Below are 20,674 nucleotides of genomic sequence, written 5' to 3'. Positions count from 1 at the left end.
TAATTCACCCATATCATTGATGCGTAGGCTGGAGCGGGATGAAGAGATCTACGCTGATCACAGTCGGCCCACTGGCTTCCTGATTATGACACGGAAGCGGTGGTGGAAATCAAAGCCTCCGACAGTGGCTTTTGACAGTTCCACCGTCTGATTCCAGTGGCTTTACAACACCAGATTTTGTAAAGCCCACCAGATAACTACAAGGGGGAGGAGATCTACCATGCTAGCAGTGTGACTTTGCCAGTCAGTCACATTAATGGCTGTCCAATATATAGAGTATCATGGTGGCACACAAATGCTAACCAGTTTTTGTGCGCCTCATTAAACCATAACGACTTGAGCAAATAAACACCCTCCCCCTGATTTGTTCAGCACTATTATGGCAAGCCACGCAGCGTCCACCAGGCACGGCTTGCCTATCATCATCTAGCCAGTTGCAGCGCTCTAAATCTCATCACATCTGTGTGTGTGTGTGTGTGTGTGTGTGTGTGTGTGTGTGTGTGTGTGTGTGTGTGTGGTATGGTTTGCATGAATATTAATTTTTACTAGTCTGCCAGTAATTTAAAAAGTAGCCATCTGTCAAAACTAATCCAGGACACTCAGGCAGGCTATTTAAAGACTTAAATAGTAGTAGTGCAGGTAAATGCTAATAAACAACAACAACAAAGAACACGTCAAACTGCACTTTCATTAACAGTCATACACAGGCTGAAAATTACATACCCAGCTTCAGTGCTTCTCTAGGCCACACTATTAAAGATGAAAACAAATAAATCAGTGCAATAAATGTGCAAAAATAATAAACTAGAGGTGTGCACAGGCACTGGGATCCTGTGGGACCCAACTGAAAACTCACATGCGCAGGTGTTTTTTCTCTCTTATGACAAGCGGGCAGGAGAGTGCGGTCAGTTACAAAGCTCACGGGACAAAGAAAGGCTATGTTGTTTAACAAGTGAACATACTGAAGCAGTGTGTTTACCGCATCTGGTGTAAACTGTCATTTACTCATTCATATATTATTTCATCATTACTAACTGCTTTATTCTTTTCAGGGTTGCTGTGTTTATTATTGTTATTTGTGCAGTTCTGGGAAAACATGTCAGGCAGGTAGCTGAATTCTGGCAAACAATAAAAAATGACAAAGAAATCGGATTTTAACCAAAGTTGGGTCTATAACATACTTTGACAATGCTACTTACATTTTTTTTAAATAAATATATTCTCCTAAAATTATGTAAAATTTTATTTGGTATATATTTTATTTTACATTTTGTATTTACCGTGAGGGAAAAAAGTATTTGATCCCCTGCTGATTTTGTATGTTTGGCCACTGACAAAGAAATGATCAGTCTATAATTTTAATGGGAGGTTTATTTGAACAGTGAGAGACAGAATAACAACAAAAAAATCCAGAAAAACGCATGTCAAAAATGTTATAAATTGATTTGCATTTTAATGAGGGAAATAAGTATTTGACCCCCTCTCAATCAGAAAGATTTCTGGCTCCCAGGTGTCTTTTATACAGGTAACGAGCTGAGATTAGGAACACACTCTTAAAAGGAGTGCTCCTAATCTCAGCTTGTTACCTGTATAAAAGACACCTGTCCACAGAAGCAATCAATCAAACAGATTCCAAACTCTCCACCATGGCCAAGACCAAAGAGCTCTCCAAGGATGTCAGGGACAAGATTGTAGACCTACACAAGTCTGGAATGGGCTACAAGACCATTGCCAAGCAGCTTGGTGAGAAGGTGACAACAGTTGGTGTGATTATTCGCAAATGGAAGAAACACAAAAGAACTGTCAGTCTCCCTCAGCCTGGGGCTCCATGCGAGATCTCACCTCGTGGAGTTGCAATGATCATGAGAACAGTGAGGAATCAGCCCAGAGCTACACGGGAGGATCTTGTCAATGATCTCAAGGCAGCTGGGACCATAGTCACCAAGAAAACAATTGGTAACACACTACGCCGTGAAGGACTGAAATCCTGCAGCGCCCACAAGGTCCCCCTGCTCAAGAAAGCACATATACATGCCCGTCTGAAGTTTGCCAATGAACATCTGAATGATTCAGAGGACAACTGGGCGAAAGTGTTGTGGTCAGATGAGACCAAAATGGAGCTCTTTGGCATCAACTCAACTCGCCATGTTTGGAGGAGGAGGAATGCTGCCTATGACCCCAAGAACACCACCCCCACCGTCAAACATGGAGGTGGAAACATTATGCTTTGGGGGTGTTTTTCTGCTAAGGGGACAGGACAACTTCACCGCATCAAAGGGACTATGGACGGGGCCATGTACCGTCAAATCTTGGGTGAGAACCTCCTTTCCTCAGCCAGGGCATTGAAAATGGGTCGTGGATGGGTATTCGAGCATGACAATGACCCAAAACACACGGCCAAGGCAACAAAGGAGTGGCTCAAGAAGAACCACATTAAGGTCCTAGAGTGGCCTAGCCAGTCTCCAGACCTTAATCCCATAGAAAATCTGTGGAGGGAGCTGAAGGTTCGAGTTACTAAACGTCAGCCTCAAAACCTTAATGACTTGGAGAAGATCTGCAAAGAGGCATGGGACAAAATCCCTCCTGAGGTGTGTGCAAACCTGGTGGCCAACTACAAGAAACGTCTGATATCTGTGATTGCCAACAAGGGTTTTGCCACCAAGTACTAAGTTATGTTTTGAAGAGGGGTCAAATACATATTTCCCTCATTAAAATGCAAATCAATTTATAACATTTTTGACATGCGTTTTTCTGGATTTTTTTTTTGTTGTTATTCTGTCTCTCACTGTTCAAATAAATCTACCATTAAAATTATAGACTGATCATTTCTTTGTCAGTGGGCAAACGTACAAAATCAGCAGGGGATCAAATACTTTTTCCCTCACTGTATTATGTTTTATTTGGTAATAAATTGTATCACCTTTAAATTTTTAATTGTTAACCTTGCCTGTGCTAGCTGTTTGCAGAGATGACATTAATTAAGAGGTCAGTTTGACAAAAGCAGAATAAAATTTATGCAGCACAAAACCTAGCTCTCAAATGATCAGTGATGCACATGCACGATTACTTACACTGTAGAAATGGAACCAACCAACATTGGAATATAATAAAACACTAATAAAATGAATCAGTAATTTTGTGAACAGAACAATTTATGAATGAATCAGAGATTATTTCAGAACCAGTGTAAGAGGAAACATTGATCAGTCAAGTATGCAGCCATGATGAGTCTCTAGTTGGTCAAAATGACTGATATTAACCTCAGGTCATGGGACTGATGTGTGGATGATGCTAAAATGGATGATGCTCGCTTTCAATCAGAAACACATGATCTCTGATAAATTGTCACTAATATTTTTTCAATGAATACACTATATGGCCAAAAGTATCGGAAACCCTGACCATCCCACCCATATGTTGGTATTCCCCAAACTGTTGCTACAAAGTTGGAAGCACACAATTATTTAAAATGTATTTGTATACTGTTAAGATTTCCCTTCACTGGAGACAATGACAGTGCCCCTGTGCACAATGCAAGGTACATAAAGAAATGGTTTGCCAAGGTTGGAGTGGAAGAACTCGAGTGGCCTGCACAGAGCCCTGACCTCAACCCCACTGAACACTTTTGAGATTAACTGGAATCTTGACTGCACCCCAGGCCTCCTCACCTGACATCAATGCCTGACCTCACTCATGCTCTTGTGACTCAATGAGCACAAATCCCCACTCCAAGAGAAGAGTGGAGGTTATTATAACAGCAAATGGGGAACAAATCTGAAATAGCATGATTATAAACCATATATGCAGTAAAATATATGGTCACCAGAGCTTCACAGGTTGCCACTGGAGTCGTCTTCCACTCCTCCATGATGACATCACGGAGCTGGTGAATGTTAGAGACCATGTGCTCCTCCAACTTCCGTTTGAACATGTACTGTGACATACTGAAGCAGAGCATGATCAGTATGCAGTATTCCAGCATGATAATGACCCAAAACACACCTCCAAGACAACCAGTGCCTTGCTAAAGAAGCTGAGGGTGAAGGTGATGGACTGGTCAAGCATGTCTCCTGACCTAAACCCTATTGAGCATCTGTGGGGCATCCTCAAATGGAAGGTGGAGGAACACAAGGTCTCTAATAACCACCAGCTCCGTGATGTTGTAATGGACTAGTGGAAGAGGACTCCAGTGGCAACCTGTGAAGATCTGGTGAACTCTATACCCAAGAGGGTTAAGGCAGTGTTTGAAAATAATGGTGGACACACAAAATATTGACACTTTGGGCCCAATTTGGACATTTTCACTTAGGGGTGTACTCACTTTTGTTGCCAGCAGTTTAGACATTAATGGCTGTGTGTTGAGTTATTTTGAGGGGACAGCAAATTTACACTGTTACACAAGCTGTACACTCACTACTTTACATTGTAGTAAAGTGTCATTTCTTCAGTGCTGTCACATGAAAAGTTATAATCAAATATTTACAAAAATGTGAGGGGTGTACTCACTTTTGTGAGATACTGTATATATATGTTATTTTCTTGTGATCACAACTTAATTTTTCTGTGTACTCGAGATAACATGCTGTTTTTATTGTTCTGATGGCAGCAAAAGCTTAGCGCAATCACGCAGCATCATGGATGAACATATTCAATTTAGCTTTGATAAGGGACTCACTCAAGCTGAAATAGCTCTATGTCTGTCAGTGACTGACAGCTTCCACATTAGTTTCTGACACTTGAGAAGGGGACACCCCCCTCTCTTTTCATTAAATTTATGATGACAGTGGAAAAGACACCAACATGCATGCAACACCAGTCCTAATCACAAGGTGCAAGATATTCTCATGATAAAATGACGTCACGAGAATAATGTTATTAAGTATGTTTTATATATATATATATATATATATATATATATATATATATATATATATATATATATAATTGTTATTATTATTATATATATATATATATATTTTTCTTCCTCTTTTAGCACTTTTGGAGGTTACCAGATGCTGTAACATTTATAACTTCTGATTGAGATATGTGCAAAATATGTGAATAGTTTTCCCAAGCCACCACAGTTTTGTTTATATTTTTGGAAATAGTAAGTTAATTTGAACATATCATGGGCAGACACTGTACAAACCAAAATAACTAGGAGATATGGTGGGATTGGTCAGAATTAATTCAGAAGACAGTTGGGAGTGGGATTAAAAAACAGCCCTGTGCACATCTATACACTTATCCATAAGAGATATGTTAATGTTTCATTAGGCTTAAAGAAAATATTAAAATGTTTTTTCACAGTGTATTCTTACACCAAGTGAAGCTGACTGTAAAATTTACTTAATCTAGTCTGAAATATTTACAAAGTAACAGTACATGTAGTACAAGCACATGAATAATATTCAAATGTCTTTACCATCAGCCACCCCAGCCACCACCCCCCAAGCTAGCTGACATCGCCACAGGGGTGAAAATTGAATGTATGGAATGTATATCAGTCGACTATTCTATACAACTCCAGTGTGTGGTGGAAAAGGATGGTAGCAGGCACTCACTAGACTCGGGGTCAGAGTTGCCATCACCCTCAGTGCGGCTGTTGGGCGAAGTCTGCTCGTAGTACTCGTCTTGTGGGAATCCCAATGGCAGAGACTGAGTGGTGCTAGTGATACTGGCACTGCTGCCCACCTCCTGTTCCATTGGTCCAGTGGCATTACAGCTCTCCTGAGAACCATCAGGAAGGTGAAAGGTCACACGCCGCTGACTCTGCTAAACACACAAACACATACACAAACTTTTTCAGCATAAGCATATGACGGCTTTGTGCTCTGAGGCAGATATTTGGAGGCAGGAATAATGTTGATAATGAGTATCACAAGCCGCAGCTGCACACATTTAACGAAACACAGCTTGTTTAACCCTTATATTAAGATGAAAAAACATTCACATTTGGTAAAAAAATATTTTTTTTAAAACATGAAACATCATCTTTGACCAAATTTCTCAAAAGGAACACAGATCTATAATTATATTACAGATGTTATGTTCAGTTCATTTAGACCTGAAAGTAAAAACGTGCAATTAAAGTGGTCTGTGCAAATCTGAAACAAAAAAAGGTGATCTTTAGTTCCTGTCACATTCCTCAACACCTGTGCACACAAAACCACCATTTGAGGATCCAGAAGCATGTGAAGGGTTTGGGTTTATTTCTATTATGCAGTGATAAATTAAAATGAAATTTCTTTGCAAAAATGCCAACTGAAACACAGGGCACTGTGCCTGCAAAAGATAATAAACACCTTATGTATATATATATATATGTATGCATGCATTTATATATTTATTTGTTTGTTTGTTTTTTCAACTGTTTGAACACACACGGACACACAAAGGAGAACTTTTGGAGGTGGGGAAAAATAAAGGACCTTATGGACATGGCACTAACACTACCTGCTCTGCCACTCTGCCACTCTGTTGCATAAATTATATTAAACAATTGATCCATCTTCTGTGAGGATTATCCTACACAGGTCCACGGGGGAGCCTGGAGCCTATTCCACGGAACCTGGGGCACAAGGCTGGGGATACACTGGATGGTGTGCCAACCCATCGTAGGGGCACAATCACACACTACGGACAATTAGAAAATACCATTTAGCCTATAACACCTGTTTTTGCACTGGGGGAGGAAACCAGAGTACTTACACGGGGAGAACATACAAACTCCACAAATAGGGTGAAGGTTGGATTTGAACACCCAACCCCGGAGGTACAAGGCAAATGTGTAAACCACTAAGCCACCGTGCCCCCTTCATTAATACAGCGTATATTTATATTGTTATTGTATTTTTGCAAGATAATGAAAAATAAACATTTTTGATACAGATGCAAGTGCATGTCACAAAGTTGGAGGGGCACAATTGTCTTGAATGTCTTTGTATGCTGTAGCATTAAGATTTCCCTTCAGTGGAACTAAGTGGCTCAAACATGATCCAGCATGACAATGCCCCTGTGCACAAAGTGAGGTCCATGACGACATGGTTTGCAAAGGTTGGTGTGGAAGAACTTGAGTGGATTTCATAGAGCCCTGACCTCAAACCCAATGAACACCTTGAGACAAATTGGAGCAACCACTGTACCTCAAGCCTCCTCACCAACATCAGTACCTGACCTCACTAATGCTTTTGTTGCTGAATGGACACAGATCTCTACAGCACATTTCAAAATCTAGTGGAAAGCCTTCCCAGAAGAGTGAAGGTTATTATAACAGCATAGGAAGACTAAATCTGGAATGGAGTGTTCAAAAAGCACATGTGCGTGTTATTGGCATGTGTCCGCAAACCTTTGCTTACATAGTGTAGATGCTGATCCATGTTCAATGATTCTTGATTGGCTAAGAATTGTTTTTAAGGATTCTTTGTAACTATCTGAATTTTTTTTTTTTTTAGGATAATTGTGGAATGCAAAGGACTGGTTAGTTAGTTTATTAAAGCTAGTTTATTCTGTGCCTCTGTACAAGATATATGATTGGTACATATAAATATTCTGCCTGTTTGTCATATTTTTAAAAGGTAATTAGGTGACATAAGGGTTAGCTGGTTAATAGTGAGTAACCCATTAACCACGTATATATATATATATATATATATATATATATATATATATATATATATATATATATATATATATATATATATATATATATATATATATTACTTTACAGTAGTTAGTTGTAAATCCAAATATATTACACTTGTTTTGCAGTGTGACTATGGAGTAGAACTTTTAAAATGACAAAACCATGTGGTCTTATTCGACTGTCATATTTTACAATTGAATACTAAGGAGAATATTTTGTAGAATAGTGCAGCTAGTGTATTGATCCAATGATCCACAAATCCAATGATTTGTGGATTGTGCTTAAAGAAGCAGGAGAGAAAAAGAAACATGGAGTAATTCTTCTAATTTCTAATTCCCTTCACAATTGAAATCCCTAAAGTATTATATGTTAAAGTTTTTGTATTTCATTTTAATGTTTTCGTTTATAATCTTGAGCCCAGTACTGCCTGAAAGCAACTTTGAGCAAAAATGGTCATATTTCTTGCTCTACAGTTGCTCCAGCATGCTTCTGATAAACTCAGAATTGCCTGGGTCAGAGATTACCCACAAACTGTGCCAAGCACAATGTTGTTACCACTGTAGTAGAAAACACCAGGTTTTGGCCAGCATAGTGTAGAACACAATCTCTGGCGAGGCAGTTGTTGGCCAGGATAATCAGCCTGGCAGCCACTATTAGGGAAGTTTCACAGTCCAATCTGGCCCTTTGCATGGAGAAGATTACAACTCAAGATTGCTAGCTAAGGCATGAAACGAAAGCAGAAACCGTATACCAAAGCTGAATACTCTATACCAGTAAGATGTAGCTTTGAAGACTATATTGAATGATCAGGGTATTACTAAGGTAAACATACACAAAAAAGAACAAATACAGTAGTAATATCCATTTTATCTGGTTAGAGAAAAAAAACAAAGCATACATATTTTGCCTCAATCCTCAGACATAATTTCAAGAAAATAATGCAACAGTAATAAAATACTACTAATATTATTATATAATATTATAATATAATATAATACTATTATTATTATTATTATTATTATTATTATTATTATTATTATTATTATTATTAACATTTGTCTTGAAAGGGTAAAAATAGGCTTCCACAAATTTAAAATCTGCCATTTTTGTTGTATTAATAATGATAATTAACAATTTTAGGATGAAAAACTCCAAATTACATATTAATTATGACAAAAATGCAAATCAGACATTATATTTGCTTTGATTTAAAGATGCAATCCTCCACAAACACTGTTAGTAAATTATTATTATTATTATTATTATTTTATTTTTTTGTGTGTGTGTGTGTGTGTGTGTGTGTGTGTGTGTGTGCGTGTGCGTGTATGTGTGTGTGTGTGTGTCATTGAAATTGTATGATTACAATAAGAAGAGAAGCAGTAGTCCAAAGTTCAAAATTAAACCTTTAAAATCTGGAAACAGAAGAACTTCGTGCTTTTTCTGGATGAAAAAAAAAAATGATGACAACAATGTATGCATATCCATAGATTATTTTAATAACAGATACATTTAAGATATATATTTGAAATATTACTAGTATTGCTTTAAAATGTAAAGAGATGGCCTAGAACAATATCCAGCAAACACTGTAGTTACATCCGGGGTTAAGGGTCTGTTCTGAAGTGTTAAGAATATTGCTTTTGGTAACTCGAACCTAAGTATTATATTCAGTCATCCAAGTCAGTTTGAAATATCTTGTGTTAGTAATTCAGTGTGACCCGATTTATAATCTTGGGCTTAATCAGTACTACTGAACACTGGAAATTCCCCAGCTTCACACCTATGATGTCATGAAAGTTGAAGGTTGGATTAGTATGAACATCTAAAAAGAAAAGAAAAAAAATCTAACATCTTCATCATCATGCTCTATAAATTAGATTAATAGAAAAAAAGTGGTTGAATGTTGTGTTATCTCCCCTCTTGGATATTGAATGTATAATTGATAGAGATTGCCCACTACCATGCAAAATGGTGAAGCTTTCTGACTAGACTCCACCGCTTTCGACCCAATGGCCCAATTTAGAGGGAGGAGAAGGATGTGGATCAAGTGGCTTTAACCAGACGGGTCCAGACGCGTTATAAGGATTTTCTCGTGAAAAGAAGGAGCACTTCTGTCTCTCTGGGGACTTAGCTGCAGAGGTTTCAATGGATGACCTTTTTACAGACAGTCAATTTGTTGGAAGTAAGAAAACAGCCAAAGGCAAGCACAGCTTTGCTTGATTCTTTATGAAACAGAACTAACTGGATCCCCCCCCCCCCCCCCCCCCCTCTTTTTACATTGGTTTTCATTGGGCTGAAAACTGAAAAGACCCATTTGCTTCCCTTTTCATTTGCAGCTCTTGGACGACTTCCTGTAACATTGTTATGGTGAGAATAAAAGTGACAAAGTACATCCTCATATTCCTTACCCTAAATTTGTGCCAATGAAAAAGCAATGATGCTGAGAAATGTGTTTGTGTTTACTCTTATGAACCATTTCACCATATATATGTGTGTGTGTATATATATATATATATATATATATATATATATATATATATATATACAAATATATATAATATACCCCTAGGTCTATAAGAACCTAGGAAAAGGGAAGATAAATCAAGCTTTATTAAAATATTACTCTTGTGTCATGGTGATATAGCGATATACAGATGTAAGTTATTATTGTTTTGTGGGGTAAAAAAATTAAATAAATAAAAAATCTTGGTATAAAAGCAGGCTGTCTCCTGCCAAAACCACAGATCTCCAAACAGCTTGCCAGTTCATTTATGAACTATTGGTAGGTTGACTAAAGTAAATCCTTACAATTGGCAAGCTGAATGCTGAGTTGCATTATTGGGTGTGCTATAGACACTGATATCGCCACTTCCGATATTCATTCAGAAGCAAAGAGAGAGAAATTGCCCACTGTACTAATGGATTATGCTTTAAAGGGATCTTAGATAGACTTATCGGCTAGGATTGCCTCTACTCTGCACACTCAATTCAATTCATTTCATTCAAGTTATAATGATACTCTCTCGTTCTGTCAATATCATGAACACTAATCTCATTTAGCATTTAGAAACCACGAGGGTGGGGGGGTGGGGGGTGTAATTTGATTGGAATTAAAATTCGAAGAGCAATGTGCAAGTCTACCCCCTGTAGCCTGGAACCTTTCCTTAAAAAATCCAGATCGAAGTTGTGCTGTCAGAGTACACAGTGCTATTCTCATGACCTGAGACCTCAGAGATGGGTGATTTTCTGACTGGTTTATCTTTGATCTGCACTGACAGAACAACAGGATGCTGATGTGAAATTATGCAGTCTATAATTTAAAGCCTGCGCAGCTATGCTCCACCAGATGTGGTGTCATTTGTTAAGGGGTATGACTAGAAATATAATCAGAGATAAGCAAAGAACTGGGGAACAGTTCAGCTATAGCCTGCTGGTGTCAGTATTAACACAAACAATGAACCGAACAGTATTTCTTTGAATGACTAAACACATGAGAATATCCAATTTTTCTGCATATATAAAGTGACGTGACTTTGCATGGGTGGCACATTGGCACAGCGTGCCGTATTGCTGCCTCACAGCTCCAGGGATTGATCAGGAGCTTGAGTTACCGCCTGTATGGACGTTCTCCCTGTGTCTGCATGGGTTCCGCCGGGTTTTACGTGTTCCTCCCAGTTCCCAAAAACATGCTGTAGGTGTACTACTACTGTAAATTGCTTCTAGGTATGAATGGGTATGTAAATGTTTGTGCATGGTTCATATCCAGGGAATATTTCCATGTCACACTCAGTGTTCCCAGGATAGGCTCCAGATCCACCCTGACCCTGATAAATCTACTGAAGATGAATGGAAATAGTTATTTAAGAAAATGTTATTTTATATCTGCTCAGTAGATGTAGAAGATCACTGCACTTGAACATTTATACATTTTTATTATAATCATACAGTGTGTCAGTGTATTTGTTTTGTATTTTTTGATCTCCTATTAAAAGGTAGAGTAAAAACTTAAGACAAATATTCTTTATGTAACTCAATCAATACACCACTTCCCATATGAACCTTGCCAATACACCATTTATTAAATCTGCCATTTATTAAATCTGAATATCTTTAAGCAAAATCCTTTTCTGGCCAAGCGTTTGAACAAACGTATACCATCTTATTAGAAGGGTTAAGGTGCGTATGTAGGGCATTATCTTATGCCAGAAATCCATAGTGCAAACACAAGCTGCTTAAGGAGATATCCAGACCAAACAAAGCCTGTCTAACCAGATAAAACACTGCCATCAAAAGTATGTGCACAGAGATAAAGGGGAGGAGCAAGCCAAGTTTTGTACTGAGTCAGCTACTGCCAAATGCTCCTTGCTAGTGGCGACCCAGGCGCTGTGTACATGGAGCCAGATTGGCTGGTGAGAGGATTATGTGTTCCTTATATTAATGTAGTGAGAGACAGGAGATAGGAAGAACATCAGCGACCTGCACCAGAGGGAAGTCATGGATCAGTGCTTCGCCATGTCCTCTATCCTAGCAAAGTCAGAATGTCAATGTTATTTGTGAAAAAAAAAAGAATCCCAATTTCCATGCGAGATGGCAAGCGCAGCCTGTCCAGCCTCATTCTGAGTGACAAACAACAGCGGCTTAGGAACAGATCACCAGAGACTGGCTGGCTGGCTGAAGACCCATCCTTAGGGCTGAATTGAGCTGTGAATAATCTATTTAACTGAAAAGGCTAATTCACAGTCAATTGTTTAAAATAAGACTGGAAAGCAGGAAAAAAGAGTAAAACTTACCATGCCATTATGAATATCTCATCTGTGTTATCTCTGAGCGCATCTGATAACAGAAATTATGCATTTCTAGCCCATCATGTTTCTCGAGACAGAAATTATTTTCTGCCAGAAAACACATGAACACATCACTATCTACGACCTCAGTTTTGATCTTGTAATCCTATGTTTATAAGTTATGTTTTATTCATTCTAATTCTAATACAGTGCTGCTGTATAACAATAATACAAAAATGTAATTTCCCATTCTTTGCCATAGTCATCTATTCTTCTGCATTGCAAAATTGACAATCTTCTTCAAAAAAGGGACTCCTTTAAGTTGAAACCTAGTTGAGCTTAAAGTGTCTGAATTATTCATAGTTACCTTACAACTATTTTTAAGCCCTTTAACCTCATTGAAGAAGCAGGGATATGGTTTCACACCCCGTCTCAGCTTTTCTCTATTTAAATGTGTCGGGGAAAAAAAAAAAATTCACTTACTCAGTTTTGTGCAGCCTTAGGTCCAAAGAAGCTGTGGAAGTAAACTGTTAATACAGCATAAACACTGCTCTGAGAGGACACATGAAGTATTTCTCAGCTTCCCAAATTTTGTCAACTTTCTCAACTCTTCTTGTTTCTTTTTTTCCGTTGAATATGAGGTTACCATCAGTTTGAATTTGTTGTGCTGCTTTAATTTGTTCCCATGAATAGAAAATGAGAGGATAGCTAATATGAGTGTGCTCATACAGAGTGACCCTGTCTACTGCTCTGCCTTTTGCCTCCATGGAAAGCAGGCAGGGCTGATCTCCAACTGTGAAGCACCGTGAAATAGCATTACGGTTAATTTTCTCGTTTGGCGCTTTTTGAAAGCCAGCAAGACACCAAACAGGCGTCTCTCCAGATCCGTGCGTGGAGCTACTCAGCTGAAAAAAAAAACATATGTGGCCTGTTCATTTTTTTCCCCTTGCCTTCCCCTGATGAAACTGAACAACCAAGTAACCTAAATGTCCTCAGCAACATACAAATCCTTGTTGGTTTGAAGCAGCTGTTATTTTAGGCACGTGCAGATACTGAAGTTTATCTTTCCAAGCCTGGATTCAAGCTCCTGACTCAGCAGACAGAAGAACAAAGTGCAATACAATAAAAAAATATGTATGCTACAGTATATATGGCTTCATATAGTGTCACATGGTGGTAAATAACCTGAGGGAATAAAGATCAGATGTAAGCAAAGGACTTAGATGTAAGCAATAGGCTCATATATGTCAATGTAAAATAGTCTTTTTTTTTTTTTTTGCTTGTTGTGCCACAGGGCTCAATGGGAAATCAAATGTCGAGAATAATGTGAGTGCTGAAAATGATTTCATACTAGGGCAGGAGCAACAGGTTAAAGATGGAGCCTCCCTTCATTTTTAACCTTTAAGTTTTGTTTAGGTCAGAATGATCCTTTTTAATATTTTTTTATTAACATCAAAACAATATATTTTTTTTCTCAATATGAAACTACTTGCCTGGATCTGCTTCACAAATGAGAATGGAAATCATATTCAAAGCTACAAAGGTTGTCTTTTAATCATTTTGACCTGAGCATACTAAGATGAAACCATCACTTTAAATGTGGAACGTGTGTTCAGATCACAAGGGTTAAAATACACAATGTTTTACAGATTTAAGAGCTGAACCATGAGAGCAACGTAATTAACTAAATGCCTGAGATTAGAGATCACTCTAATCATAACTTAGATGAATGTCTGACACCACGTTAGTGGGTTCATGATAATGAAAAGATGAGCCGGTCTGTGCTGGAACAGGCACTTCAGAGACTGAAAAGACAATCTCAACAGTGCTTAAGGCCTCTTCCCCCTGATGGAGCACACTGAGTCACAATGCATTTGCAAGTGACATTTGCTTAAAGTAAATGCCTTTTGATGGAACAGAAATCAGAAAATTGCTCATTAAAGCTAGGAAGCCTTCGTGGCCTTACAGGGGAAAGGATATGGAAAAGAACTGTCACTTCATTAAGCATCAGAGGACTAAAGCATAGAAGTCATTAGCTACCCTGGCTAGTGCCACATTCACATTACAAACTGATAGTGACAGGTGAGAACAGGATTTTTTTTTTTTTTTTAAGCAAGGTTATTGACCTGGAGAGCCAAACTAAAACACATGGTAAAAGCAAAAGCCTTTGCAAGAGGTTAAGGCTACGTTATTGTTAGTTTCTTGAAAACTTATACGGTGAGTTAAAGCAAAAGGAGGAATGTCATGCTTCATCTTGTAGAAGACTTCCTGGAACATCCCATGGAATGACTATTAAACAGATACTATAAGATATGACCTAGGTTGCGTTCAATGTTCAGACATACTCTATTGACAATAAGAGAGACTGATGGAGAACCACAGGTGGATGAATGAAAAAAAATTTTGCATTGGCTTTGACATGATGCGTACAGCAGTGTATTGATTTTATAGAAGACATGTCACCCAGCTGTGATTATAGTATTAGTATTTGACATATCTCATAGTAGTATATACAATGACATCAGGGTTTGATAGGCAGCTCCTGACATGCTGATGAAGCCATTAGAGTGCAGCACATATCCAGTGGATGATCAAAATTATCTACAAAAAAGTGTGACATGGCTCTAAATGGGGAACACAGAGTGACTATTTGTATTTGGAACAAATAGCTTTGTTTCTTGGGGGACTGTATAATTACTCTAAAAGAGACAGAGATAGAGAGAGTGAGTGAGAGATTGTGTTTAATGATTAATCACTGATTTTGCGCCTGCATTCTGTATATGATTCTCTAACAGCTCTCACCAAACAGAATGTGATGGAGCAGGAGTGGCAGTTACTGCAAGGAGACGTGCACGACTCTTATGGCTTTTGAGCTGCGAGTGCATAGGAGGCGAAATATTCATGTCAACAAATCAACAAATCACTCGAGGAGCTCAGAGGCCAGCCATGAGCATGTAGGCGTACAAGGTGCTAACAAAGTATACAGGATGCACTGACTGATGTGGCCTGTCAGGTCTACAAGGATACAGATGGCATGGCTACAGTCAGGCTCCACGTCATGTCCAACAGTGGTGGCTAAAATGTGGTCCTTCACATGCCACCGGCATAATTACATCTGTCATGGAAAACAATGGAGATTCATCAGGTAGATCAAATATTTATGCAAAGACCGCTGGTCTGGCCATTTATAAGAGACATACATTTCAGTAGTGATGGTAGTGCCTCTGGCAAAGCCCAGTGGATGGTAAATGTTTCCACAAAACTTTCATATTCAGTAAATTATGAAACACTAAGGTTTAATATGTGCCTCAAGACCTTAAAACACTACAGCATGAACTTTATAAAAATAAAAAAAAAAGAGTAGCACCAATAAACAACTGATGATGAACAGATTTCTCAATAACCAGATTCGTTGAAGAATTACAGAAGATTCAGCAACATATTTTACGAGACATATTTATCTTATCAAGAGAAAAATAAAACCTATTTGCTATACAATTAATTTGACCAGTTCAGAGAGGCTTGGCTTTGTGTGTCCAGAGGGAAAATGTAAGCCCCTGTAAATGCCGAGCATCAATAAGCTTTCGGTGGGGCAGAACAGCTTTCTCCGACACCTCTTCATCGTGACACAGATTGGATTGGCTCATCAGCAGCCACTAAGCCATCTCTGCTTGTGGATTTATTGCCTTTGAATGATGTTGTGTCTTGAGGAGACAAACACTTCTGCTCGACAAAGCATCTCGAAGCAGAAAATAAAAAATGAACAAATTAATTAGCTCATTAGGGAAAAATTGTGAACGGAACTGCGCTCTCAATGCATGAGTACGTTCTCACAGGAGGCATATGTTAATGTAAGCTTCAACATTACTTGAACATGGTGACCAAATTCCACTATTTGGATTTAACCTTGGGAGCACTATAGACTCACTCTTAAAAATAAAATTCCAATTAGAACCAAAAATGGGGTTTCAGCCTGGTGTTATTGGAGAACCCATTGAAGTCACACAAAGAACCTTTTACTCTCAAGTTTTTTAGAGAACTATCTATTTACGGGCTTTAAAGTACCCAGAAATGGTTCTTCACAGCAGTGCCACAAGAAACCATGTTATCATACAGTAAATTCTCAAAAAAAACCCTTAGTGCTTTAAGGAACCAAAGTATGGTATACCATAGTGATACCAGGAGAACCTTTCCCAGTCCCACAAAGAACCTTATAGGGTTCATTTTAACCTGGTAATGTATGATACCTTGAAAAACCAATACACTGGTCTAAAGAACCTATAATGAAACATAAAGGACTTCTTAAATTTAATGACAAGGAACCATACAGCTCAACTAAAGAATCCTTTACTATGGGTTACTATGGAAATGGTTATTGACAAGCAGACGGTTATTTGCAGAACCTATGGTGTTGTAAAGAACTATTGAATAAACTTTCTTTTTAAGAATGTAGGGTCCTTGGGTTCAGTCCTGAGCTACTGTCTGTGTGGAGCTTTGAATATTCTCCCCACATCTGCATGGGTTTCCTCCAGGCTCTCCGGTTTCCTCCCACCTCAGACAAACATGCCAGTAGGTGAATTGGCTATGTTAAATTATCCCTAGGTGTGCACAAGTGTGTGAGTGATTGCAATCCATCCCTTCCAGGTTGTATTGTATTCATCATGCCCCAGTGTTCCCAGAATAGGATCTGGATCCACCGTAGTGCTGACGAGGATAAAACGTTTATTGAGGATGAATGAATTTAAAACAGTGTAACCTCACAAACCACTGTAGATAGAGGTTATAGTTATATTGTAGAATAAAATCCATACATGCAAGGCCTGTCAGTGATTAAAAAAAATATTAGCTTTCTGACCATTTTCCCTTGAAATGAGGAAGGTAGTGTGAAGATCTATGAGAAATTAATCAGAGTTCTCTGTATTGGGCTGAGTTGTGCAGATTCAAAGTTGCATATTAGCTGTTTAAAGAATAGGTCAGTGACCCTGGCCTATCCGCAGTGGCTCCTCAGACCAGCGCTGTCAAAGCCCTGCAGGAGAAATGTGGAGACAAGTGCATTTGTTGGCGAAGCACATCAAAGCGCTGCTGCATGTCTCAGTAAGCCACAGCACAGAGGCAGGAACAAGACCTTTGATCATCTCCAGCTTTCTGATCATTAAAATATTGGATGAATAATTGATTAAAAACAGCAGGGCTTATTGTGTTGTGTCTCTAGATCCCAATTTATTTCAACCTTGAGAAGGATTTTTTTCTCCTTCAGATGAATAAATGCAGAATAAAGATACAAAGACATATAAAGCTAGATCTTGAATGGTGCTCTTGATGTAATCGTGCATTGTATAGCAATATTAGTGTTTTGCATGACATCACATTAACCTTAAGCATTTAGACCCTATTAAAAGTGCGAGGGAGGATGGATTAATTTGCATTTTAATATGATAATGATTATTTTTTCTACTATTTTTTTTGGAGGAATCACAAAGAGCAGAGAGGAAGGGTTTACCAGGGTCATTCCTCACCAAGGGGTCTCATGCAGAGAAAGATTCGTACACACAAATATACAAATATATGCTAGGTTTTATTATTCATGGCGGCTGGGGTTAGCCTCTAAGGGTCAGAACATGCTCCTGAGACTTCATGCCATAATTATAGGAAAACAATAGCAAATATATGATAGCAAATAGGAGCCATGCTTACAACAAATCAAAGGAATTGCTTATTTTATAAACTGCAAGGTGTCCCAAAAGTCTTCATACATAGGGGACTATGTATGCTACTTCGTCAGTGGATGTTCCTGGATGTCCACTTCTCAGTTGGACTGCAACACTTCCAGTCCTTTTGAATTTGTTTTTTTGAATAATGTTAAAGTGTCATGTGTGATGTGCTTGCCATGTTTCCTGTTAAGGTCTATTACAACCTTGCAACAGTGTCCCAATCCAGCCATGAGAATGATTTCAATATATTCTTCTTTTATCAAAGGCATTTTTAAAGGCTATCGAAACAACAACAACAACAACAACAACAACAACAACAACAAAAAATATATCTATTATAAACTAAGTATGAAAAATTTCGAAAGACATTTGGCTAAAAAGTGTTCATTCCCTTTATGCATGGAGACTTGGAACACTACGTAGTTTGCAAAATAAGTGCGGATAATATATAATCGATTAACCATAATTTCTTTTTTTCATAAAGTAGTAGTAGCTACTGGTTCAATATGAGTCATGACCTCTTAGGCTCCACAGCAATATCATATATTGTACATGATTAGCTCATTAAAACACTGCTGTAATGAGAAAACCTCACTAATAGGTAGCTCATGCTAAGTATACAGTATAAATTCCCGCTGGAAATTCTAAAAGTTGATATCTATTTTTAAAAAATACTTTTCCTTTAAATGTAAGGAAGTTATATGATTATAACAGTGTGAAAATGTTTGTGTCTTTGCTTCCCTGATGTTTGTTTGCACAATAATTTAAAATATAAGTTACTGTAGGGTGTTTGAAAAGGCATGCAGTTTGTGTCATGGGTGTTCCTAAAGGAGGAAATTTTAACAATAATGCTCATAGGTGCTATAGATGTATCTGGGAAGCTACTTTTAAATTTTAATCTTGTCAATCTACAAGCTATTCATGATTTAAAGTAGTTAGCTACAATACGAGTTTCTAAGAAAAGAAGATAAGTACACGGAAGCTAATTTCATTTTATTGTGCAGCTATTTTATTGCACAAAATAATATTTACAGTACATGCTTTGGAAAGGGTTTGTCATGACAGAGATTTTGCTTTTCTTTTAATAACAACATACGTTGACATGCTAAATTTTCATATTAATAAACACTGACAGATATGACCATAGATATTTGATAGTCTTATTTTCATCACTTGAATAATGCGTTCTCTGTAGGTGTAGCGTGATGCGGTTATTCTCCAGACAGGTTCTTGCAAGCTGATGCGTGTACCTACTCACATTCTACACTAATTAAGTACTACTGTGCTTGAATCCTGACAGAAACAAGTGTAAGCAATTTGTTTAATAATTTTTTGTTAAATAATGTTGAAGTGGAAAGAGAGAATGTGGTTATATAGTGTTTTGTTACTGGAAAAGCTACATTATTTAAAAATAGTGTTATGATTGGTGTGTGACAGACATGGCACATAACCATACATTAGCCCAAATTAGTAGCCCTTGATCTTAATGTTTTCTGTATAGCAGGAGCTGTTTATAAAGATTCATGAGTTGCTTCCTCAAATGATATTTGGTTTCATACATGAAGCAGAGATTTACTGAAATTAATTTTAGGTAGTTATTTAATACCAGCCATCTTGGAAAAATATACAACATCTCTCAGCAATAGGACATTTGAGGAATACTATGCATACTGTATGATATATATGATATTTAATCGATTTTTTAGATTAATAACCTTTCATTTACACAAAAGCCATTTGATAACAACTTGTACTACAGCATTAAGCTCTCACTCTATTTCTAAAGTGAATAAATATACTATAATCAAATGCACTGCCTTTACAGACTGCTTCTCATCGTCTTAATATGATTGTCGATCACTCAGTCCACCAATCGGCCTACAGCAACTGAAAGTTACGCAATGCGTTTGAGCATATGGCTAAAATGAGGAATGGTTAGTTATGTAGGAAACTGCAGTGATGGACCAAGAATTAATCGTGTAGCAGGATCTCTCAGTGCTTAGACAGTTTGTGTACTGTATTATGGTTTTAATCTTCTGCATAAAAAGAAACATGGGCTCTATTGTAAATGTGTTTCTCATTTATCACAAAAGTTTTGTACCAACCATCGTTGTCTCTTGGCAAATTTTTGGAAAGAAAGTTACACCCATGCAAATGATGCACTGCAGATGGGAGTTTCTTTTGGCCCCAACATGCTGGCTTCAAAACAAGGATCTTCTAGCATTTCAGCACAGATCTTCAACTGTGACGAAGTGACCACTGAAATGTGTAGGCATGCTAATCTATCTCCAGGTCCTCAGGTACATTTATAGCTCAGTGCATTATGCTGATGAATAGTGCACGGTGAGTTGTCTAAGCACCTTCACAATGCTTTGCTATCTGAGAATGTTTACAACTAGAGACACCTGGTGTTCTCTTTACCCATATTTTATTCCTGTCAACTCACTGTACATTTATTACAGATTACAATTTCCTGCTCTGTTTCTTCGGCACACATGAATAAACATAGGCAGTGTACTCGTTAGGTAGCCATA

General features: G+C 37.9%; 1 protein-coding gene across 1 annotated transcript in view; it reads right to left on the bottom strand.

The window, feature by feature from the left end:
• Positions 1 to 20,674, bottom strand: part of pcdh11 (protocadherin 11) — a 210,707-nt gene that overhangs the window by 70,969 nt on the left and 119,064 nt on the right. The window contains exon 5 of the mRNA XM_017475170.3: positions 5,565 to 5,775. Coding sequence (XP_017330659.1) covers positions 5,565 to 5,775 — 211 coding nt within the window. The remainder of the gene's footprint in view (positions 1 to 5,564; positions 5,776 to 20,674) is intronic.

This window comes from Ictalurus punctatus, chromosome 8, assembly GCF_001660625.3.
Source record: "Ictalurus punctatus breed USDA103 chromosome 8, Coco_2.0, whole genome shotgun sequence".
In the NCBI taxonomy this organism is placed as follows: Eukaryota; Metazoa; Chordata; class Actinopteri; order Siluriformes; family Ictaluridae; genus Ictalurus; species Ictalurus punctatus.
Note: the sequence above shows the minus strand (reverse complement) of the source record. Positions and strands in the feature narration are given on the sequence as shown.